Consider the following 23,914-nt stretch of genomic DNA (forward strand, 5'->3'; position numbering starts at 1 on the left):
TGGCACCACGGGCCGGGAAGAGGCAGAATCTCAAGCCAGCAACATCTTTAGGACGTGTGCGGTGACACCCAGGCAGGATGCGCCCCAAGTCAGTCGAAAGCACAAGAAACCTCAGATGAAATCTGCACCGTGATGGCACCTGGGATGGAGGCCGGCGGACCCAACCTGGAAGGGTCCCTGCGTCCCTCTGCTCAGAGGAAATGGGGGTTTGTTTTTAGGACGGACAGAGTCTTATCTTTCCAGAGGCCATTCACCTATATCATTGCCTCAATGAATGACAGCCAGGCAGAACGAGGGCCTGGAAGAACAAACACAGTAAGTTTTGGACATCTGCGTTTTTACGTGCTCAAGTGTAACATGAGGGTGCAACACACAGCACTCAGGCGGCCTTCAGAGCCGCATGCTGCAAAGAGCTTCACAGACGCCCTGTGAGGCAGGGGAGGGCTGCTCCACGCACGGCTGAACCGTGGGGGACACGCCCAGTTCTGAGCACGGTCACCGCGAACAGGCGACCGGCAACGGAAGGAAGCCAGTTTCAGCGTAGCCTCAAAAGTTAGGATCAACCAATTCTTCTGGAAATTAAATTATGAGCTTTAACAGGATTCACATCTTTGGACCCAATAATTTTGCCTCGGGGAGTTCATCCCAAGGAAATAATCAAATATACAGAAGAGCTTTTATGCACAAAGGTGTTCATCAAAGCGTTATTCAGAAGGGTGAAAACTGTCAAAAACAGGACTATCCAACAATAGCTACACAATTTTAAAATTCAAGTACATGTACATGAAAATACTATGCAGCAATTTAAAATCAAATGTATAAGAAAAATGCTCATAATGTAATGTTAAAGGGAAAGATCAGGTTACTATATTAAATACTATTATGAACACAGTTCTGTAGGAAGAAATTTGCAAAAGAAAAGACTGGAAGGATGTAAGCCAAAATGTTGCCTGAAGAAAGATTCCCACGGCAAAGATGCGTGCGGGAAATTATTTGTCTTCTTTTGACTCTTGAGCTTTTCAAGTTTGCTTACAATGAGCAGATGTTACTTGTAAAAGGAAAAACATTGATTTTTGATCTAAAATAGTATCTAAAGGACTGAAATCACTTCTAAATTGTATATGCTAAGAAAATTAAAAATAATGTATCCCAATTCCTGTATGCAAGCATTCACCTAAGATCATAATTAAGAAGTTAAACGTGCAATATGCATCTATGTGAGTATACCCACACTCACCCAGGAGGCACGAGGTGCGTGAACTCCATCACGCAGGACTGCCGGCCTGGCATGGGGACAGGGGCCTTCCAAACGCCTACCACCCTCATGGTAATTTCACACGCTCCAAACAAACGCAGCTTCCCAGCAGGTCTCCCAGTCCTCCCCCACAGCTGGAGTCCCGCCCAAAACCCTCTTAAAGAGGAATTCTGAGCCTCCACCCTCCAAGAGAACTGGAACGTAAAGTGACAAATTTCTTTCAGTGGACGTACAGTTAACTGCCCAGGGACACTTGCCTGGCCCTGACACACGATTTAAAGCCTAGGGAAGATGCCTCGATGCCTGATCTAAGGCAAGACTCCTTTCCATTAGCCCAGAGAATCAGCAAAATCCAAAATTTTAAAAACAGCAACCCAACTAAGGCAGTGGGCTGGGCACCAGGCTCCTGCTCACCTCCCTCTAAAGCTCCACCTTCACCCAGCTGCCTGCGCAGGCAGAGCGTGTCAGCCCTTCATCCTGCACCACAGGGACTCTTACAAACTATGTGGGCAGACAGAGGGGCAGGGAGACCAAGAATAAAAATGATGAGCCAAGTCTCCAGGGACCCAGCTCCAGAGAAGGCCAGGCACTCACATCTCCTCATCTCACTGCTGGTTACTTCCTAGAGAGAGATGGGGAAGCTAAAAATGCTGCCCTGCAGGTGCCGGCACACCCAACAGTGTGAACGCTATTCAGCACGCGATGGTCTCCTGAGAACAGGTAGGCCCATTATTTGGATCCCCCCTGCTGAAGGAACGGCGCAAGTCAGGTGATTTCTTTTTGAGACATGACCCCCTCGAGCACCCTGGCCTCTCTCTGAACACTGCTCTGCTGGGTGCCAGCTCCCAGTGCTTCCCAGACTTTAAAGTGAGCCAGGCACCTGGGATCTTGTGGGGATGAGAGTCCTGATTTAGCAGGTCTAGGTGATGCCAAGACCCAATAAATCTCAGTCTCTGAGGGTGACACCCAGGGGGTGGAGAAGCTCTCCCCAGGGAACCCCGTGTGTACCTGAGGCCACACAGCGTGAGACAATCTGGAGAGGCCACTGGCACCAGCCAGTTCCTGCGTGCACCAAGCGTGCCCCGCGGGGAGCAAGGCCAGCGTGACAGCGCCGGCCTCAGAGTTGCTGTGACGCCTGGCAAAGGACACACAGCGGGAGCACGGTGCCTGGCACACTGCGGCTCCAAAACGGCGGCTGCGGCGTACACCCCACCACCGCCGCCGGCACACCTGTTACTCAGCCAGGCTGACATTGCGGGGAAGAGGCCAAAGTAAGGAAACGAATTCTTGGGAAACTCACAAAGAAAGACAGGAGCCAAAGTATGCACAGCACAAAGAAATGATCGAATGTGCAGCGATGAGCACGGCCGATTAGCCTGACATGTTCACTGCACAACACATACATGTATCCAAACATCTCACTGGAACCTGCCAAAACAGACAACTACTATTCATAAATTACAAATGAAACAAAAACGGGAGCTGCGGAGGAGCGACAAGTGGGTGGCTGTGAGCGAGAGGGGAGGAAGGGGTGACGCAGGCCCCAGGGGTAACGGCTACCATACACCTTGGCTTCACATGTGAGAGGTGCTGTGCTACCTGCAAGAATCCTCCAGGCAGAACCCCGGGATTCTGAGGATTCCAAACACAGGCTCGTTAGGCCTTTCCCTTTCCCTTGGGGCAGAGGAACCCCCAGCACCCCAGAGTGTGAGGATGGCGTGGCTGTGTCAGTGGAAGCCACGTGGACCAGCATCAGGTGCAGCAGGGTGAGGAGACGGCCCCAGAACCCTGGCCTCTGTGGGCCACCCTGCAGCCTGCACCCTGCAGTCAGGTCCATGGACAGGGCAGCTTCCTAAAAGAGTGCACCACTCTTTCTCCGGCTCTTTTTGTCCCACACTCACTTCCTTTTCTTTTGTTGTTCCCTCTTCTTCCCAGAACTACTCTGAAGAGATTCCTTACATCAACTCCTAGGTGCCGCTCCTCCCCAGCCTGGGGTGTAGGGACGAGGGACAAGGAGGCTGAGCTCACATCCAGCCACTTCTCAGTTGCTTCTGCCGCCCACCGCCGCCTAGAGGGGAGGGGTGTCCACGAGGGAGCTGCTCCTGAGACGGAAACAGCTGAAGCACACACGGTAAGGATGAGGAGGGGCAGGGTTTCCAGACAGCTGGGCTGCAGGTACGAAGATGGCTCGAGAGAGCTTGGCTTTGCACGTGCTCCCCCAACCCTTTGTCTACACAGCTGCTGAGCTCATCCACACGGGCCATGACCCACACACCACGACCCGGGGGAAGGTGTACACAGCTGCAGAGCTCATCCATGTGGGCCAGAGGGTAACCAGCCCCTCACAATCCGGAGGGAGGCATCTACACAGCTGCCAAGCTCACCAGCACGGGCCCGACCCGCCTCCCACACCTCAGGGGAGGCAGTGTCACTGAGACCCCACGTCACAGACGTGGTGGAAGCTGCCTCAGGAGGTCGCCTGCAGGTGCGCACGGACGCGGCCAAGGCTGGGAAGAACCGTCCCCTCATTCTTCCTTGGAGCAGCACCACAGTGGCGCTCCATCTCTTCACACTGAAGCCACAGGGAGCGCGGAGGAGTGCGAGGCTGTCTAGGAGCTGGCGTCTAATCCAAGGAGAAGGCCCGTGCCAGTCAAGCCCCAGCCCCTGCCCCTCTCTCCAGGCGTCCCAACAGCCTGACCTGCTCCCTCCACAAAATCTGAAAAGCTGCAAACTTCTGGGACTCGTGGAACCAGAGAATAGGGTCACTTCTTGTGACTATTTCTACCACCTTTCTTTAAAATAAAAAGCAAATCCCCCAAAACCTCTTTTATGTAAACACATTCTCCCTGGATTTCATGAGGTTCCTCAATGTCACGAGCCCAGTCTGTCTACAAGGAGCCAGAGGCCCAGAGGATTAAGTGGCTTCCTGGGATGTTATGTGAATCAGACAAAAGAGCTAGGATCTGAATTCAAAATCCCCTGTGTCTTGGGTGAGGGCTCTGGGTGCCAGCCAGACTGTGTGGTTCCCTGCAAACTGGGGTGTCCCGCTTCTCCCCACTCACTGCAAGACGAGTTCTGCCCAGCTGTCCCAAGCACACAAATAAATCTGAGAAATTAAAGATGGGGAGGGATCAAGCACACATCAGCAATTAATCTTTTCCCTCGGAGAATCTTCCCGGTTCTGTAAAGAAACCACACTTCCCCTACCCTCGCTCAGCAAGTGACACATTTCCTTAGAGAACAGAGGCTTGGAAGACGCTGCGAAGACTGCAGGGTATTGTGTGTAGACTATCATTCAACAAAAACAGAAGCAAAAAGTGTCAAACGCTTTTTCAAACTGCTATTGAGAGAGTGAAGGAAAACACATTCTTATTTTGTCAAAATCAGTCACCACAGGCGCCTGAGCCCTGGACTGCGCTGGCCTTCAGCTCCTGACTGCAAAGCTAGGTTTGCTGCATGCAGTGGTTTGGGAGTTGATTGCCTGCCAGGAGTGGAGGTAAAGCCTCGGATTACCCGGAGCACGCTCACCTGTGAAAGCATTTGTGGCCTGAAAACCAGCTTCCGGCATACTGCTCCCCAGACAAGCCTGTGCTCCAACTCTTGCGCTGTCCCGTCGAGGAAGCCGCCGGGCGAGGCTCAGGTCACTTCCATTTTAGCCTGTCCGAGTCCATCGCTGTGCTGGGCCGGCCTCTGGGAGCATCCGCGGCCCACCTGCCCAGCTCCGCGCGGGCGAGCGGTACCCGGGTGTGGCACCTGGGCGGCGGCAGTCCCCGCTCCCGTCAGCCGTCCAGCCAGGGCGCGGAAGCCATGGTGCAGGTGGAGGGGCTGGCCCTCAGGCCCTCAGAGCACGGGCGCCCCGGGCCGCGCCGCTGCCAGCATCCTGCAGGGTTGCACCTGCACGCAGGTGCTCCTGATCCCAGCCTCGGCTCGCTGTGCTCCGCCTCTGAAACTGAAAAGCAAGAGGTCACTTTCCTGACGACCGGCAGAAGCATTACAATTAACGGCCTATAGAGGCCGGACAGGAAAAGCCAGGCAGCTGCCTCCAGGACCCCACTGTGGGCACGCGGGCTCCTGCAGGGGCTGCCAGGGTGGGAGGAGCTCCATCTGCCCCCAAGGCCACAGCTATGCTCCTCCCAAGGTTCAAATGTCCCTTCCGGGCCATTCTGCCCTCACAGACACACTGGGCAAGAAACTCACTTCTCAAGCTGGTTCCTGAGGCCTTAGACTGGGGTCTGCGGTGCATGGCCACTGTGGTCAGCACTCCAGGAAGAAAATGCAGGACTTGCAAGGAGCAGTTTTTAAAAGTGATTCTATCTATCTATCTATCTATGAATGAATGAACGGCAGGGTCTCACTAAGCCGCCCAGGCTGGCCTCAAACTCCTGGCCTCAAGCAATCCTCCCAAAGCTCTTGGCTTCCCAAAGTGCTAGGATTACAGGCATGAGCCACCATGCCTGGTCTAAAAATGGATTCTTAAGAGGAAAACAAATGCCCGCACTATCTTTTTAGAGAGGATGGAAAAGAAAAGCAAATTTAGTCTATAAACTGCTCCATATGTTACATAATAATAAAAGCATTTTGCCTGTAAAATCCCAGCACGTTGGGAGGCCTAGGAGGGAGGATCACCTGAGGTCAGGAGTTCGAGATCAGCCTGACCAACATGGAGAAACCCTGTCTCTACTAAAAATACAAAAAAAAAAAAAAAAATAGCCGGGTGTGGTGGTGTATGCCTGTAATCCCAGCTACTCAGGAGACTGAGGCAGGAGAATCACTTGAACCTGGGAGGTAGGGGTTGCGGTGAGCCAAGATCGCACCATTGCACTCCAGCCCAGGCAACAAGAACAAAACTCCGTCTCAAAAAAAATAATAATAATAATAATAATAGAATAAAAAAGCATTTTACAAAACGTTTTTCAGATGTTTTGATGTTCCATTAAACATAAAGCAATATTAACAACAAGAATGTTAGAAGCCCAAAGGACCAGACTTTTAAAACAGAATCCTGAATATCAATCTCCAATATTTAGGAAAAGAAACCTCTTTTCTGTCATCACTTCATCCTAATCAATTTATAACCAATTTTTAGAAAATGTAATCTCATTCTTCTTTTTCACCATCGAACTACAGAAAAAGAATTTAAGAGAGCACAGCAAGAACAGAAAGGAGTCCTCTTTACCCTCATGTTGCTATAAACAGATGGTAGTGAAGTAACACATCACTGATACGTACTAATTATAAGGAGTACATTAAAAATTAATGAAGTACTTTAAGATACTAAGATATCCAATTCTATTATCTTCATGTATCTATAGTAACGTCCTCGGTTAATAAGGTTTGGCCCAGTAGGGGTCCTCAAGTTTAAAGAACAGGTAACATTTTAATTAAAAAATAAATTATTTGCATAAATGGTGGCTTTGAAGTGCTTCAAAATATGAGAAAACATTTTTTCTCTGAATTCTAACATTCCATCTAAAAAAGGCCAACACGCAGGTCCTACAGGGACTTCAGAAGAAAACTAGTTGCACTAGCATCATGAACTTTGGGAAATGGAATTTATCCTGCCAGATACAGACAAAAGCCCACCTGCCCTAAAGCTTTGATTTTTCTCTGCCCTTTTCTATGATGCTCTTGGTGTGCAAATATGCTAGACTTGGTTTGTTCTCATTCTCTGAACTCAGAGAGAAAACCAAACTGCAGGGAGGTCTTTGCTGCTGTTTTATTGTGGGATTTTTGTCTCTTTGCTTCATTGCAGAAGTTATGCTACCTCACTTTTTAAAAATCAGGTTATCATAAGGAAATAATCAACAGAATGAAGAGAGAACCGATAGATTGGGAGAAAATATTTGCAAACCATACTTCTGATAAGGGCCTAATATCCAAAGTATATAAGGAACTCAAACAACTCAGCAGCAAGAAAACAAATAAGCCAATTTTTAAAATGGGGAGTTACCTGAAAAGACGTTTCTCAAAAGAAGATATACAAATGGCTGACAGATGTATGAAAAAAAGGCTCAGCATCTCTAAGCATCAGGGAAGTGCAAATTAAAGCCACGGTGAGACATCACCTCACACCCACTAGCACGGCCATTCTCAAAGACAACAGATGAGAAGTATTGGCAAGGATGTGGAGGAAAGGGAACCCAGGTACGCTGCTGGTGGAAATGGAGATGGGTACAGCCATTTCGGAAAGCAGTACGGAGGTTCCTCAAAAGACTAAAAATAGAATCACCATATGATCCAGCAGTCCCACTGATGGGTATACATCCAAGGCATTGAAATAGGTACATCAAAAATATATCTACACCCCCACGTTCATTTCAGCACTATTCACAATAACCAAGAGACGGAAGCAACCTAAGTGTCCTTCAGTGGACGAACGAATAAAGACCCTGCGGTATACGTACAGAGGGGAGTACTATACAGCCTTCAAAAAGAACGAGACTCTGTCATTTGCAACAACATGGATGAAACTGGAGGACATCATGCCAAATGAAGTAAGTCAGGAATTGAAAGACAAATACTACACGATCACTTATATGTGGAATCTCAAAGAGTCAATCTCACAAAAGGAGGGTAGAAAGATTACCGGAGGCAGGGGGAAGAGGGATGGGGAAAAGGGCAGCGTTGATCAGACACAGGAAAATTTCAGATGGACTGGAGGAATACGTTTTAGTGACAGACTGCATTGCATGGTGACCACAGTTAATAAAAAAGTATCACATATCTAAAAATTGCTAAAATGATACATTTTTAACATTCTTACCACAAAAAATGTAAGTTGGTGAGGCGATAAATATATTAATTCATTTGATTTGAATATTTCTACCATGCGTACATATAGCAAAACATTACATTGTACCCCACATATATGTAGTTATTATTTGTCAAAAAAATTAATTAGAAAAATGAAGTTATCATACATCCCACATGTCAAAAGGCTATGGGAAAGACTGAAGCCAATGTGGATCAAAACAGAAGAAACAACCAACTTCCCAGTTTTCTTATGCTGGCTTAATCGCCCCCACCAGTCCTTAACTTTACATCTTCTAAAAGAGAGGTTGGACACGGGTGTGTAATAGTTCCTATGAGGTCTAAGTGTGGTCATGGCCAGGGTTTTTAGGACAATGATGTCTGCGGTTCCCAACAAAAGCAGGACGGACACAGTTGTGTTACCTCATCAATGGATAACGTGCCTATTCCTATGTACGCTCTGAGTCTCCCCCAATGCAATTTTCAAGGTAAAATGTAATCATAAATGCTGTAAAACGTCTTCTTCCTCACCGCTAGCAACAAAGACTAGCTACCCTTTCTAGGAGCACACAGTAGAGCTGCAGGCTTCGTTCTGCTCCGTGAAAGACTGTGACCACCCAGAAGGGGCCAGAACCCAGTGGCACTCAGTAAGTGTGTGCCGGGTGACCAAGAGGCAGGGCAGGGTGGGTGATCCGGACCCAGAGAAAACTCCGAGGGCCAGCACAGTCAGTAGAAGCCTGCAGGACCTGTTCCGGACAAGACGTGTGCTTTTAGTTTAGAAACCAACCAGCAATCGGCACGGCCACGCTGGGCATCTGTGGAGCCAACACGTGGAAATGTGAAAGTTGGAGGAGCTGGACACACACTGATGCCGGCCATCCCTCCAATCTTCTGCTCTCATGAGCCTCCTGCTCATGAGCTGCCACTCAGCCTTTCAGCCTCAGCCCAAACAACCCTCCTTGGAGATGCCTCTTCGTTGGCCCCCAGTCTAAGTCTGGACCCTGCTGCACAGCCCGCAACACCTGGTCGGCTTCCCAACACATCTGCAGTTGCAACTCCACGCGGGGGTCCTGATTGCACCACGCCTGCCCGTCTCCCCCACAAGTGCTGTGAGAGCAAAGGCAGTGGCCAACAGCTCCTCCCGTTCCCCTCGGCACCCAGCAGGTGCCCGGTAAGTATGTGTTTCCTCAGCGAACACAGGAGTGAAGGAAGGCACTTATGTGAAGCTTCCCCAAGGACTGTACCCAGCACAGAGAAGGCTCAGCAAACACCTACACGGTTAACCCAGCCCCAGCCGCGGCCGGCAAGGGGCATTTCCCAGGTGGAGGTGCTGCTCCTCAGCCTGCTTGGCTGGGACCCTCCGGGCTGGTTTTCCCACGACCCCACTAGAAGAGTCGAGATGATGATTATTAGCGGTGATCCCGCTGCACTCACACTTCCCACAAAGTCCTATCCCGCAAAGGCCTTCAGAGGTCGTTTTGACTTAAGTGCCCCTGGGCTACAGAGAGGGAGAGAGAGAGCAAGCGCTGCCCCATGGAGGCTCAAGAACTGCGCCCAACACTGGCAGCAGGAGAGCAGGACGGACCCTGGGCCTCTCGCCGCGAAGCCACTGCTTCCCACGCTACTCCTGAGGCCCGGGAAGCTCCCTAAACCCAAGTGGCTTAAAGCAAGAGAGGAGGAGAGGGGGGAATACAGGAAGAGGCAACTTACCCAGATGTAAGGTCACAGTCAAGAGCCCCCGCAAGGCAGCAAGCACATGGCCTTCATTCTACACACACACACACACACACACACACACACGCGGAGGTTCTATTTATACTGGGAAGATGGGCAGAACTAACCAGGAAATAAATTAATTCAATATTGCACTTGAAAAATGTCATTAAGTCCCTCCCAGAACAGAGCAACCGTTACTAAGGAAATAGAGCACGTCAAATGGAAAAATACCCCCGCAGGAAGGGCCGTCTTAAAAACACGAACACTCACAAACCAAGTAACTAACCAAGCAAGTTACAGGGCATGTCGGCCTTACCAGCTATTCGCAAAAACTTATCGGAAACGCAGTCCTCCTCAGAGTCATTCAGGAGTAAGAACGGAGCTGTGTCCGCATTACACCTTTCGTTAAAAGACACTGTAACTGTAAAAACACACACGTTCAGGAAATGTGAGGGTCACACACGGGCACAGAGGCCAAAATCCAACGGAGAAGTCAAACAGCCTTTTTTCCAAACTCAAGTCACATTCAAAATACCGTAGTGCATGAAGAATTGACGCTGCAGTTTCATTTTTTATTTCCTCCTGCTGTGGACAGACTGTTTCGCTGGCGGAATGTCGGTTACCTAGGTGACAGCCCCACAGCCGCCGCGACCGCTTCAGGCCCCACAGACGCTCGGGGCTGAGCGCCGGCCTGTGGACGCCGATCTCTGGCCACTCTACCCACCAGAGAAGTTCCAGGTAGAAAGGAACACTGCAAAACAAAGAGGTCATTCTAAACCTTGGCAAACTGGGGCTCTGTTGCAAAATTTAAAAATAAAAATAAAAATGACTGTGTTTGAGAGCTGCACTGCACAGCTCACCTATGCATCATCGCACCCGATGTTCACTTAGGATCAAAGAGGCAAAGGGCTTGTCATGAGACAGATGAGAGAAAAAGTGGGAAAAAGACACTGGAGAAGCTATTTCCGACTTGAGCTGGCACCAGGTGTCCCTACAAGGGAGGTGTCACACGTCTCCATGTGAGTGCCTCAGAGCTCATGGATAGCGCAGACCGTGGCGACGGCCAGTCAGTCTCAAGATCTCCTAACAGGAAAGAAAAGCAGGTGCTACAAACAAAACATCCCCATCTCCAGGCAGTCAGCTGTGGGCAGAGAGCCCCAGGTGGGGACCCACCTGCTTCTGGTACCCTTGGTGACTCCCGGCCCTGGCTCCCATTTCCTCTTTTGTACAATGAGGAGGTGAAACTGCAGTTCCCTCCCATTCCAAAAAGTCCCCTGTGGTCATGTCTCTGGCCGAGGGAGAGAGGGCAGATGGGCATAAAAAGGACAGCGTGGGCAGGCACAGTGCCTCACGCCTGTAACCCCCGTGCTTTGGGAGGCTGTGGCAGGAGGATCGCTTGAGCCCAGGTGTTTGAGACCCACCTGGCCAACACAGAAAGTCCCCGTCTCTACTAAAAATATAAAAATTAGCTGGGCATGGCTGTGCACACCTATACTGGGGAGGCTGAGGCAGGAGGATCGCTTGAGCCCAGGAGTTCAAAGCTATAGTGAGCTGTGATTGCGTCACTGCACTCCAGTCGGGGCAACATAGCAAGACCCTGTCTCTTAAAAAAAAAAAAAAAAAAACTAAAGAGAAACAAAAGAAAGGGACATAGTGCAGAAGCACGGAAAATCTACACGGAAATGCAAATCTGAGAGCAAGTCAGAGGAACGGGCTGCCTATAGCCAGGGAAGACTGAGTTGGAATGCGATGAATTTTTCACGCTACTTTTCATCTCTGTGATGTGGGGGTGCAAAAAAACGTGCAGCTTTTGTAACACAACCTCCAAGCCACCCTCACCCCGGGCAGCTCAGTGGGCTCTGGGTACTTGTTCAGGGAACGTAGTTCAGGGTAGCGTAGTGCCTTGCTGTAGGCCACCAATTCAGAAAGCAAGTCACAATCCAAAACATCTGACTCAAAGACACACACAGGCTGCAAACAGGAAAAGCGGTAAGTATATTAGAACATTCTTTAAAAAGTCACCTTGACAAACCTGGCGCTTGATAAATCCTGAGGCTCTACTCAAACCACGTTGGAGAGAGTTCCCCCCAAACTAAACAAACAGGGTAACTGTCCTTAATGCATTCGTAAGTCTGTAATTATCAACTCATACGATCTAGCAGCAGAGGAAGCCACAGGGAGTCACATATCCGACTGCTGTGCTTTGTGGAGGAGGCGATCCGGAGGCTCAGGGAGAGGGGACAGGTTGAAGGTGAGTGTGGGAGGAATGCAAGCCACAGCTGGAACCAGGTGTCTGGATCCTGGCCCAAGTTTCCAGTTCCACCGTCCACGCGCAGCGGCCACAGGAGACACTGGTTCAGGAGGGAGAGCCTGCAGTGCTAGGAAGACAGCCGTGCACACCTGCACCAGCCGCTCGCTAGGAATCAGGAATACTGGTAAGATATCCACCCTTCCAGGGCCCGAACCAGGTCATTCCTGCAGCACCTACATGCACAAGGGCACGGAAAAGGGTCAGGGCTTGGCCCAGGAGCAGATGATCCCTGGGCGGATGTGCATTCAGACGGCACCCAGCCTGGTCTGAGCACATCACGGACACCTCCACTGTGGCTACCAGCCAAGCAGAAGGAATGCCCCCAACCCAGCCCCACCCCTGTAGAGGTTCCGCTCCCACTGTGGCCTGGTGTGAGGGCTCAGACTGAGGGGCAGGGGGCTGGCGGGCAGGGGCCGGCCTCTGCAACGCTCCACACCCAGGGATCTCCCCCACTCCAGCTTTCTTCAGATAAAATCAGCTTAAAATGGGCATGACAGGCGGACAAGAAGGGGGTCAGACCATAGGCTAACAAGTGTGGGCAGGAAGGGAGGGGGAGCTGTCTCATTCTTTGGTGGGAGTAGAAAAGAATATGAACCGACAAGCTGTTTGTACGAAACAATTTTCGTCCCCCTTGCCAAGCCACTCCTTGCTGTCAGCTCACAGCAGGCTTCCCTGGGACACCTGTGCCGGCCACAGTCTTCCCTGCTCTCTGGCCTGCAGGACGCCACCAAAGCTGCATCTCTTCATTCAGTATTTCAGCAGCTATTTGTGGGGTCATTACTCTGGCAGGCACTATTTTAGGAGCTGGGGAGACAGCAGTGAGCAAAACAAACCAAGCTCCTGTCGCCACGGGGCCCAGATCCTCGTGTCTCGTCTGCCTCTGCAGGTGTTTCTGGACATCGCTTCCCGATTATCCTCGGCCTTGACCATGGGGACTAGAATACAGCAGGTGCCCAATAAATGCTGATTGTATGGCACGGAATTCTAGCTAAGCCTCAGTCGGGTCACCTCCTTTTCAATCTATTGCCTCTGTCCTGCATCTGGGCGCCACACACAAGTGGCTGCTGGCCTGGGGGCACCCCATGGGGGACATCGTGGCTGGGAGTTTGCTGCACAGGCAGTGCCCAGCCCCACGCTGTTTCAAACACGCTCAAACAAGAGCCTTATATAAAGGGGCCAGAGGACAAGAGTCTGGGCTCTGCCCACACTGGGTACACCCCATTCTAGGTTGTGTGTGACGTAGGCAGTTACTTAAAGCCCCCGACCCTCAGTTTTCTTGGCGGTAAAATGGAAGTAACGATGGCACTGGCCTCATAGAGCCAATGTGTGTGTAATGAGAAAACACAAACAAGACACTGGATCTAACGAGGGCCGGAGAAATTACCACCCCTCCCAAATTACTACAACCTGCCTCGGCAGCCGGCCGATGAAATCGTGTCTCTAACACGACTCAGCCCACCCTCTTCCAGTTCTTATCTGACCCAACTGGATACAACGTCGATTTATCTCCTAGTTCCTCTGCGAATTTGTCTTGATTTTTTTTAAAAAGTTCCCAATAGATAAAAATCAAAGCTCAAATCATTCCATGCCAGCTAAAATTAACAACAGAGAGAAACAGGAGAAAGGATACAAAATTAGAGAAAGTGTGTGGGTGAGGTTTTTGGTATGAAATGTGGTAGAATAGTAGAACAGGAAAAAAATGTCAAGAAAGAAACTTGCCTTTAAAAGGAAAAAGATAGAGGCTCTTGATATTTGATTGGCTTTTTTTCATGTTTTCATACTGAAATATCACATTTAAAAAGCAGCAATAGAAAGAAAAATAATAAATTTGACCAAGTTTTTACGTCTCCTTCTCGGAAAATAATCACGCGGGGCGCCGTCTGCCGTGCTTCTGTCGCTTTTCTGGTGTGGTTTGTTCCCTTGGTAAAGTGCTGACCTTTGAAGTTCTTCACATCACCTCTCAAGCTTCCACACAGCCCCGAGAATGAAGCCAGCACAGAGAGGACAGCAAACCACCCTTCTGACAAGCAGGGTGCCCCATGCCCCTCTGCCGGGCGAGGCAGGCTGTGAACCTGCAGCTGTCGCCAGGAGCAGCCGTCAGAGTGCAGGGAACCCAGGGGGAGGCTGCCGGGTCTCCAACGAACGGGGCCACGCCAGGACATGGCAAAACGCTCTATACCTTAAGGCTCAGACCAACTGATCAGCGACAAAACAGCCAATGTTCCCGACAGAAATGAACGATCGGAGGCATTTCGGTCACCTGCATTCACAAAGCCTCCTAGGCACGCCTTGTTCACCAAGCTCCAAACCAGCTCCACAAGTGCCTCTTAAATCACACACACAGGGAACAGCTGAGCTTTCATGAAGCACTTCTGCCTCATTTGCTCACATTCATTATCTGAGGAATATATATTCCTTTAGGACAAAGAAAAACTGTCCGCTTTATATAACTTTTCACAACTCAGTATCCAGTTGAAGGTGAGCGGTGGTGGACAGAAATGCTCCAGTAAACCTTTTCCCAGATACTTTCGGGGGAGCGTCTGTGTTGTCTGGGACGGGCCTGCGACGCTCTGCCCATTGCTCCACGCAACTTAATGGAGGCTCAATGGTGGGTCACACTCGAGCAGCTCTTGGGACTGGCCAGCGTTTGTGTTTCGGCGGAATGACGACTCCTCACTGCCTGAGTATGTCCTTTATGACAAAAGGTAGGGGAGTCTCACTTTCCTCTGGCGAGAGGAAGAGGATTCTATTGCCTGCAGAGGAGAAGCAGATACAGGCCCATCTGATATCCAATTACCACTTAAACTTCGGTTCAACCACCCTGCTCTTTCTCCCATTTCAGGGAACCGGAAGAAGAAATAATTCGCAATTAATTGTGTGCCACCCTAGGAAAGTCATGGGTTGCAACACCACCTGGGAGAACACAGGCACTCTAGATCTAAGAGCTAAAAGATGACCTCTAGACCAGCCTTTCCAAGAATGACTTGCATTTCAAGCAGCAAAGCCATCACTAAGGCCGACCGAGTTATGGAAACAGAAGTGGCACAGCCTAGTCAGTTCATGTTGGTGAAACAACTTTGTCTGACCACAGAAATCCAAGGAGCTGCGTATTTCAGCAGGTGTCTGAAGGACAGAACGCAGAACAGTGCTGTCAGAGGTTGGCCCTGGCGTCAATGTCACCGGCAGCCGGCAGGTCCAAGAGTGTGACGGAGGAGCTCCTGGGTGTGTTCACCCAACATCGAACGCCACCTGCGGGGCCTGCACACCAAGCCTTCGACCGGCAGTCCCGACTTCCTGCGAGGCCAGGCGAGGCAGGATGTGAAAGTATCTGTCCCCAGGAGCAGCTGTCACAGAGGGCAGAGAACCCAGGGGAAGGCTGCCTGGTCTCTAACTAATGGGGCCACAAACCCCACCGCTGTGTTCTGGAGGCCTCCGGCCAAGCATGAAGAGTTCATTAGACCAATTTCCACTGCCTTGGTAACAAAGGCCCGTGTGTGTGCTCTCACACAGGAAAAGCAAGCGAGGGTTATTCATGGGGAACGCACCACAGACAGGTACCGTGCGTCCCGCCAGGCAGCCCAGGCAGCGGTGAAGACTCGTGCCCTCCTGGAAGACAGAATGGGCCCCTCTGGAACCGTGTGTGGCCGCGCCGTCTCCCACGGCACCGGAGGCCGAGCGTGTGCTGAGTTTGTGGAGCTTCAGAGGCATGGATCGGCAGCTGCAGGAGCCGTCTCATCCTGAGCCGTGCCCTCACCCGCAGAAGCAGCTCCTGAGGACACCCGATGCTGAAAGAATCTGTCTCTTACACGTCCACCATCAGATCCAGGCAAGAGAATTCCCGGCATCCACCGAAGAAAACCACAGGACGCCACCGGCAAGAGGGAATGTAACTGCCACGCTTGGCCGCTGACGCCGCCGTTCTTGGGGATGCACGGGCTCTGAGAGGCCTCTCATGATGTAAGCGACCATCGGTCATGCCAGCCTGACTGCCGACTTCCTCTGCACGGAAAGTTGCGTCTTCTTTAGATTTTTCTTTTTCCCGCTCAGAATCTGGCCCTTATTTATTCCCTTCCCCACTGGAGTTGACTAGCAGGAATCGATTTATTCCAACCCCTACTCTGCATGGAGACCTGAGCACATTTCTTCAGACAGAAGCCAGTGCCCGCAGGGCCTGGGAGGACAGGCAGGGAGGGGCAGCTCTCCCACGACAGACAGCAACCTCGTGCCCAGCCTCCCTCCCGGAGTCTGACGAAGTGAACACAGTTCCCTCAAACAGCAAGAACTGGGGCACTTGATTTCACTCCTCCAGGGAAAGTAAGCTGCGGCCACTTTCACCAAGATAATCTGGGCCGGTGTTCCCCAAGTATCCCCAATACCCCATGCAGTCACCAAAACTACGCTCCATTTTTACTTAAAAACTAAATAATTAACAAATACATTTGAAATCAGGAAACACACATATGCCAGTGGACAAGACCAGCGTTGAAGAGCAAGGCGCCAGCCGGAGGGAGGAGACGAGAAGGCCTCTTGCCAGGTGCAGGCTCCCTGGGAGGGAGGAAGAGGGTGCTGTTCCCTGACTGTACAAAAGGAGGGGAGGGAAAAGCAGAGCACCATGACTGCCCCAACAAACTCCACTCCATAAATGAACACCCAGAGGGTTCACTCAGACCAGGGCCTGCTTAAATGAGAATTTAGCATTTTCATCTTCACATACTTACATAGGTCAGCATCCCTTTACTTTGTCCTCATCACCACCCCAAGCCTCCCCATCTCACTCGGCTTCTGCCCTGCCCTGACCCACCAGGCCCTCATTTCCAGCCCAGCACACAGAGCCAGCTGTGACTCACTCGCACCGCCGAGCCACAGGGATTCCCCACGTCGGAGAGATCAGTCCTATCGAAATGACTCATCTCCTCGCTTCCTTTGAATAAAAACATGTTATTATGTTCAATAAAACCATACAAGAAATAATAACTAAAGATGGCATTTAAATAACTTATACCAACACCTAAAAATGGCTTCCTGGAGGAAAAGGGAATGACGGGCGTTTTCAAGGATATTTTCAGACCTCCTTTTCTCCTCCTTTTCCACCGGCCTCTCCTCCAGATGAGTCCTGGCTGCATTCAGAGCTGCACAGACCCCTGGCCTAGAGGTAAACTTGGGCAAAGCAGGTTTTACAGTGAGCACAGAGGCTGCCATCGAAATCTAAAAGCAGTCTAGCTGCTCCACTACCGTCCCCTTCCCTCCAGTTCCCATGGAAACAGACCTCAGATCGCCAAAAACCGGGTAAAGATAGCACCATGCCCAGTGTTCCCGCAATCTGTTTCCATGGGAACGGGAAGGGAAGGGAGTGGAGGCTGGGTGGATAGACGCCGGCAAATCTCCATCCCCGTCATGGGGCTGCAGCCGGCACCTCCACACAGGTCCAGGGCCCAGGCGCTCTTTGGGGACGAGACGTCCACTCGGGGATGGAGTCCTAGGGGTGAGGCTCCCAGCAGCTGGACTGTGTCGCGGAAGCTGCTGCAGACTTGCAGACACACCCAGCAGGGGCCTGGCCTTCTCAGTCGCCCCTCAGCCAACAGGGACGACCATTTCAGAGCAGGGGTCCCACGCCCGGCTGGGCGGCAGAATCACTCCAGACCAACTCAGTCACTATCTGTGGGGGCTGGTGCGGGACTCGGCAGAGTCTCATCAGCTCCAAAGGCGATTCTGATGCACGGCCGTTCTGGGAAACCGATGATCCAAACCAGAGTTTCCTGAGATGAAGGTGCCTGTGAATTCCATGGCATGTGGTGACTGCAGATTCGGTTCAGCAGGTCCGGGCAGGCCCAAGAGGCTGCATGTCCAACCAGCTCCCAGCAGATGCTGACGCTGCTGGGGACCACATTTAATTAGTGAGATTCTAGACTCCAGGGGCTTTGGATCTAGAACCTTCTCCACAGACCAACAATGGACAGACAGCCACTCCTGCATGACAGCTTGCTCCCATCAGCAGCCTGCAGTCCACGGCCCAGCTCTGGCCTCCAGAGGAGCCCGTGTGGGGTCAGGGCTGAGAGGGCTCCGGCCTCCACAGGAGCCCGTGTGGGATCAGGACTGGGAGAGGTCCAGCTTATCCCACAGGGCCGTGTGTGGGGATTGGGGCTGGGAGAGGTCCGGCCTCCAGAGGAGCCTGTGTGGGGTCAGGGCTGGAGGGCTCCGGCCTCCACAGGAGCCCGTGTGGGATCAGGACTGGGAGAGGTCCAGCCTCCACAGGAGCCCGTGTGGGGTCAGGGCTGGGAGAGGTCCGGCCTCCAGAGGAGCCTGTGTGGGGTCAGGGCTGGAGGGCTCCGGTCTCCATAGGAGCCTATGTGGGGTCAGGGCTGGGAAAAGTCCGGCCTCACGAAAGGAGCCTGTGTGTGTGGGGTTAGGGCTGGGAGGAGTCGGGCTCTATAGAACCCACGTGTGGGAGTCAGGGCTGGGAGGAGGAGTCTGGGCTCTATAGGAGCCGTGTGGGGGTCAGGGCTGGGAGAAGTCCAGCCTCCACAGGAGCCCGTGTGGGGTCAGGGCTGGGAGGGCTCCCATCTCCACAGAGGCCGATGTGGGGTCAGGGCTGGAGGGCTCCGGTCTCCATAGGAGCCCGTGTGGGGTCAGGGCTGGGAGGGCTCCGGCCTCCACAGGAGCCCGTGTGGGGTCAGGGCTGGGAGGGCTCCGGCCTCCACAGGAGCCCGTGTGGGGTCAGGGCTGGGAGGGCTCCGGCGCACAGGGAGCCATGTGGGGGTCAGGGGCTGGGAGGTCCCGGCTCTGGGGCCGGTGGTGGGGTCGGGGCTGGGGAGGGGCTCCGGCCTCCTTGGGAGGCCGATGTGGGGTCAGGAGAGGTCCGGTCTCTATAGGAGCCCATGTGGGGTCAGGGCTGGGAGAAGTCCGGCCTCCACAGGAGCCCGTGTGGGGTCAGGGCTGGGAGAGGTCCGGTCTCTATAGGAGCCCGTGTGGGGTCAGGGCTGGGAGAGGTCCGGTCTCTATAGGAGCCCGTGTGGGGTCAGGGCTGGGAAGTCCGGTCTCTCATAGGAGCCCGTGTGGGGTCAGGGCTGGGAGGGCTCCGGCCTCCATAGGAGCCCGTGTGGGGTCAGGGCTGGGAGAGGTCCGGTCTCTATAAGAGCCCGTGTGGGGTCAGGGCTGGGAGGGCTCCGGTCTCTATAGGAGCCTGTGTGCCGGGCCAGGGCTGGGAAGTGCGGTCTCTATAGGAGCCCGTGTGGGGTCAGGGCTGGGAGGGCTCCGGCCTCCATAGGAAGTCCGTGTGGGGTCAGGGCTGGGAGGGCTCCGGCCTCCACAGGAGCCCGTGTGGGGTCAGGGCTGGGAGGGCTCCGGCCTCCACAGCACCCTCCTCTACCTGTGCTATCCCAAGAGACGACCTGTGTGGGTCAGAAGGTAACGGAACAGCCAACATTCACGGGTAATTATCACGACACATGACGTCACTTCCAAGTGTGATTTCTCTAAAAGGTAAAAGCAAATTTCACGTGGTTGAGGATCAAACATACACATTTTTTCTAAATATTTCACACATTTCCAAACATTTCCATGGTGGAAATATGTGAAATATTTAGAAAATATTTATAAATGTGGACATATTGTCAAAGAAGAATGGAATTGTACACGTGTCATTTTAAAAGAAATACGAGAATTTTGGAAAACTCTGGAATTTATTATAAAAAAATAAGGTAGCTTTAAAATTCAGTCTAGATGAAAATGTACAGAGTAAAAGTATACTCCACGTTTCAGCTAAAAGTGTGCAGTGTCACAAAAAGTAGCATTTATTTCTACACTGAACTGCAAAATACTTTTAAATCACATAAACTGCCAGGTACTATTCAAAAGCAAGTTACTGATTTTCTATCCATTTTGCTTAAATATAAAAGGGGAGCTATTTCAGTTTGTTTCATTAAATACACTGTCTCCTTCAAAAAGCATATAATAATCTTTGAAAATGAAAATATGAGCACAGATCTCAACCATCAATCATTGAATTATAGTATAAGCTTACTTGAAAAAACAATCTTCTGATTCTAAAAATGCAAAAGAGGAAAAATCAATTATTTCATTAGTCAGCACACAAGCAACAAAGATAGCTAAGCGTTTCTGCACAATCCCGTAACTGTGGGCAGCTAAAGAAAACATTGAACATACAGTCTGTGACGCACATTTTCATTCCACTGAAGCAAAAATACACATATATTTATACATATGTGTATAATGTCATACACAAACTTAAAAAAAGGCCATGAGTTGGTGTTGAGACCCAGTTGCTTTTTAGGTTCCCAAAGCATATAAAGCCAGAGCACTACAACTGCTGCGATGAGAAAAGGAAATCAAAACAAGGGATTTCTGCCTTTGCTCAAAAGACACACACACACACACACACACCAAATTAAACAGTTGTGGTAGAGGATGCCAAAGGAGTGTGAGCTGTTAAGAGTTCCATTAAAAATGATAAAAATAATTGGGAATAAATACAGAGATGTGCTTACACCCAGCTCCACTGAAATCTGTTAGTCTGTGAGACCCTAGCCAGAAAATCCGTTGTTGATATTTATTGTGTACATGTGTTTACATTAAGACGCAACCGGAGCCCAGACAGAAAGCTTCCCACAAAGGCCCAGATGGTGAACGGCTCTGCACAGGCCACGCCGCCTCGGCCCCGGCTCCTCTGCTCTGCCGAGAAGACAGGAACGCGGCCCCAACAGACAACACACACACACATGGTGTGGCCAAGTGCCAATAAAACTTTATTAACACACACAAGCCCTGGCCAGGACATGGAGCATGAACAGGAAGTGCTGAGCGCTGGACCACACCCTCCTCATCTCCGGGGAAATGTCTTATTCAACTTCATTCCACAGATTCAGGGAAGGGAGGGGAAACCCCTGCAGAACTGGCCTCCATTTCTGTTTCTCAGTCACCCTGGAGGGCGTTCCCAGCACGCCCGTCCCAGCTCCGTACAGCTGCCACCGATTGACATAAATAGTTGCTTGTTGTGTGCTGTTTTGTTCTCCGTATTTTTCTTGCATTCATCTTGTCTCTTTCATTTCTTCTCATAGTTCCAAGGGCAAGATATTTTTATTTGCATTTTCCCTTAGAATTTAGCTTAGGGTTCAGCAAAAGATACTGCTGACAAGCAAATCCTCTCTTCCTCTCAAAAGGCAGGTAAAAGTAAGGAAAAAAACTACAGCACCTTTATGTCTACCCCCAAGGCAACTGTGGTAGAGGAACAGCCTCCGGGTCCGCCCTGCGAAGACCAGGTGCACAGCGTGTGGCTGCCAGCGCTTCCTGAGGGCAGGGACCGGCCTTTCTGGTGGCATGCCTGGCAGGGGCGCACGGCGGGGCTTGGTGAACTCAACAATAGATCCAGTGTGATGAAATGCATAGTAAACTAACCTTTTACGTTTGAGCAGAATTACGGCATTCAGGAATTAAAATCGCTGTTAAATATCATCCAGTTTAACTCACTGTCCCATGTAAGCAGAAACCATGGCTTGAGTGTCGCTACACACCCAGGGCTGGGTCCAGAGTACAGTAAAAGCAGCGTAAATCTAATGCTGTTCTAAACGTGATACAGAAACTCTCATTATTTAAGGAATCCTATAATGAAACTTTCCTCATAAATAAAGACATGAATTAGTAAAAAGACGTTTGTTCCTAAATTCAGCAGTTCCTTGACTGTGGGTTCTCTTTCTCTTTCTCTCTCTCTCTCTCTGTCTGTTTCTTTTGAGACAGAGTCTCACTCTGCTGCCCAGGCTGGAGTGCACTGGTGTGATCTCGGCTCACTGCAACCTCCACCTCCCGGGTTCAGGCGATTCTCCTGCCTCAGCCTCCCAAGTTGCTGGGATTACAGGTGCACACCACCATGCCCGGCTAATATTGTTGTATTTTTAGGGGAGATGGTCAGGCTGGTCTTGAACTCCTGACCTCAAGTGATTTACCCACCTCAGCCTCCCAAAGTGCTGAGATTACAGGTGTGAGCCACTGCACCCGGCCAACTGTGGGTTCCGACGGACTCAGCCTCCCTAGCAGACAGTGCACCAGGGCACTCACAGGGTTCACGCTAGGGAGAGCAACAGTTCACAGCGACGCGGTGGCGAGTGCATAACATTTGTGAGGTGGGCTCCAGCAGCAGCAGGGCGTGGAACACTGGGCCTCCTGGGGCAGCCCCCATTCTCAGAGGTGATGGCAGCAGTCAGCCCACACCCACAGCATTCCCCAGCCCTGGCCCCCGTCTCCACCTCTCTGTGGCTGCTCCTCCTGGAGCCTGAGTGTGACAGGAGCACAGCAGCCCCGCAGCCACCTGTGCCAGAAAGGAGAGGCTTCCCTCAGCCTCCCGCAGCCACCGGCACCCGGGTTCTCACTGAGAACACAGCCCGCCAGGAGCCACAGCGTAGTCTGAAAATTCTGGCAGTGTTTTCTGGTGAGAAAAGGTAGGGATTGAGAAACATGAAGGAGGCCGGGTGCAGTGGCTCATACCTGTAAACCCAGCACTTTGGGAGGCCGAGGCAGGCAGATCATGAGGTCAGGAGTTTGAGATCAGCCTGGTCAATATTCAATATGGTGAAACCCCGTCTCTACTACAAATACAAAAATCAGCCAGGCGAGGTGGTGGCGCCTGTAGTCCTGGTTACTCGGGAGGCTGAGGCAGGAGAATTGCTTGAACCCGGGAGGTGGAGCTTGCAGTGAGCCGAGATCGCGCCCCTGCACCCCAGCCTGGGAGACAAAGCAAGACTCCATCTCAAAACAAACAAACAAACAAACAAAAAAACATGAAAGAGACGCTGCCTACATCTAAAGGCAGCATAAGGCCCAAGGTCACCGAAAATGACAGTCTCCATGGAGCTCTTCCCGCGGTTTCTCTGGGCTACTTCCCCAGAGCAGGAAGCGGAAAGGGTGCCATCTCCTCACTAAACTGTGCGGTGCGGCTGTAACGTCCCTGACACGGAGCAGGTACCCACCAGAGTCACTAGGGACATCAACACAGCTCAAATCAATAAAGGCGAAGTGAAAATCAGATCTAAAGAATGTCTTTAAGATGTGGTTCCACAGGTCCATCCTCGGCCCATTCCCCTCGGGGCCCACCCAGCACAGCGGCAGACACCACAAGCCCCACCTCCGGACCCTGGACTCCACGTTCCCCCAGGACGACGCTTTCCAGACTTCCGACTGCAACCCATCGTGGGCTGAGAAGTGAACGCAGGAGTCAGAACCAACACATCTCAGAAGGTGAGGGCGAGTTCTTCTCCAGAAACTTCCGTGCAGTGGGGTATGCATGTGTGCTGGCGCATGTATTTCACACGGTGACTCACAGTCTTGATATAAGACCCATTCTTCCTGGAAAATACTGTGCTGTGGACACAGCTCCCTGCGTGGCAGGCCACCTGCAATCAGGAATTTAATTAGCGCGTAGGCTGAGGATTAAAAACGTCCATGCATTGCCCATTCCATGCTAATGGAGACACATTCTCATGGCAAGAGCTCAAAACCTCCCCAGAACCTCCACAGTTCCAAGCCACGGCTCGCTCGTGGGTGGCAGGCGTGGCCGGGTGGCAGGCGTGGCTGGGTGGCAGGCGTGGCTGGGTGGCAGGCGTGGCCAGGCTGCAGGGCGGGCCCGAATTACCCTTCCAGTCGCCTCTTGTTTGAGAGGAAACAGAAGGCGTGGAAAGAGGCGTCTGTGTGCGTGAGCCCACGTGGCGTTTATTACCAGACGCCTGGCATCAGAAGAAAAGACACCGAGGAAAGGATATTTATCTAAAGAGCATGAAGTTCACTCTCAATATTTACTGACAGGGAATCACAGCATTTATCCAAGGTGCCGCAGTACAGAGGCAGCTCTTCAAATGCACATCTGCTCCGATCGCTTC

General features: G+C 51.5%; 1 protein-coding gene and 2 long non-coding RNA genes across 12 annotated transcripts in view; 2 read left to right on the forward strand and 1 right to left on the reverse strand.

The window, feature by feature from the left end:
- Nucleotides 1–23,914, reverse strand: part of LDLRAD4 (low density lipoprotein receptor class A domain containing 4) — a 428,295-nt gene that overhangs the window by 253,284 nt on the left and 151,097 nt on the right. For 7 of the 10 annotated variants that reach the window (XM_017951482.3, XM_017951490.3, XM_017951496.3 and 4 more), the window contains one exon: nucleotides 4,784–5,204. In XM_017951482.3, the coding sequence (XP_017806971.1) occupies nucleotides 4,784–4,823 (40 nt within the window). In that variant the 5' untranslated portion in view covers nucleotides 4,824–5,204. Of the gene's footprint in view, nucleotides 1–4,783; nucleotides 5,205–9,715; nucleotides 9,812–10,037; nucleotides 11,135–17,038; nucleotides 18,109–23,914 lie in introns of those variants that run through there. The other 3 variants (XM_017951485.3, XM_017951489.3, XM_017951486.3) reach the window with 3 other exon arrangements.
- LOC116271442 lies at nucleotides 1,720–3,749 on the forward strand. The gene is made up of 2 exons (XR_004179993.1): nucleotides 1,720–1,975; nucleotides 3,191–3,749. It is a non-coding gene; the product is annotated as an uncharacterized LOC116271442 (long non-coding RNA).
- Nucleotides 11,334–16,990, forward strand: LOC116271441. Its single transcript, XR_004179992.1, has 2 exons — nucleotides 11,334–12,156; nucleotides 13,962–16,990. It is a non-coding gene; the product is annotated as an uncharacterized LOC116271441 (long non-coding RNA).

The sequence above is a fragment of the Papio anubis genome, chromosome 19, assembly GCF_008728515.1.
Source record: "Papio anubis isolate 15944 chromosome 19, Panubis1.0, whole genome shotgun sequence".
NCBI classification, from domain to species: domain Eukaryota; kingdom Metazoa; phylum Chordata; class Mammalia; order Primates; family Cercopithecidae; genus Papio; species Papio anubis.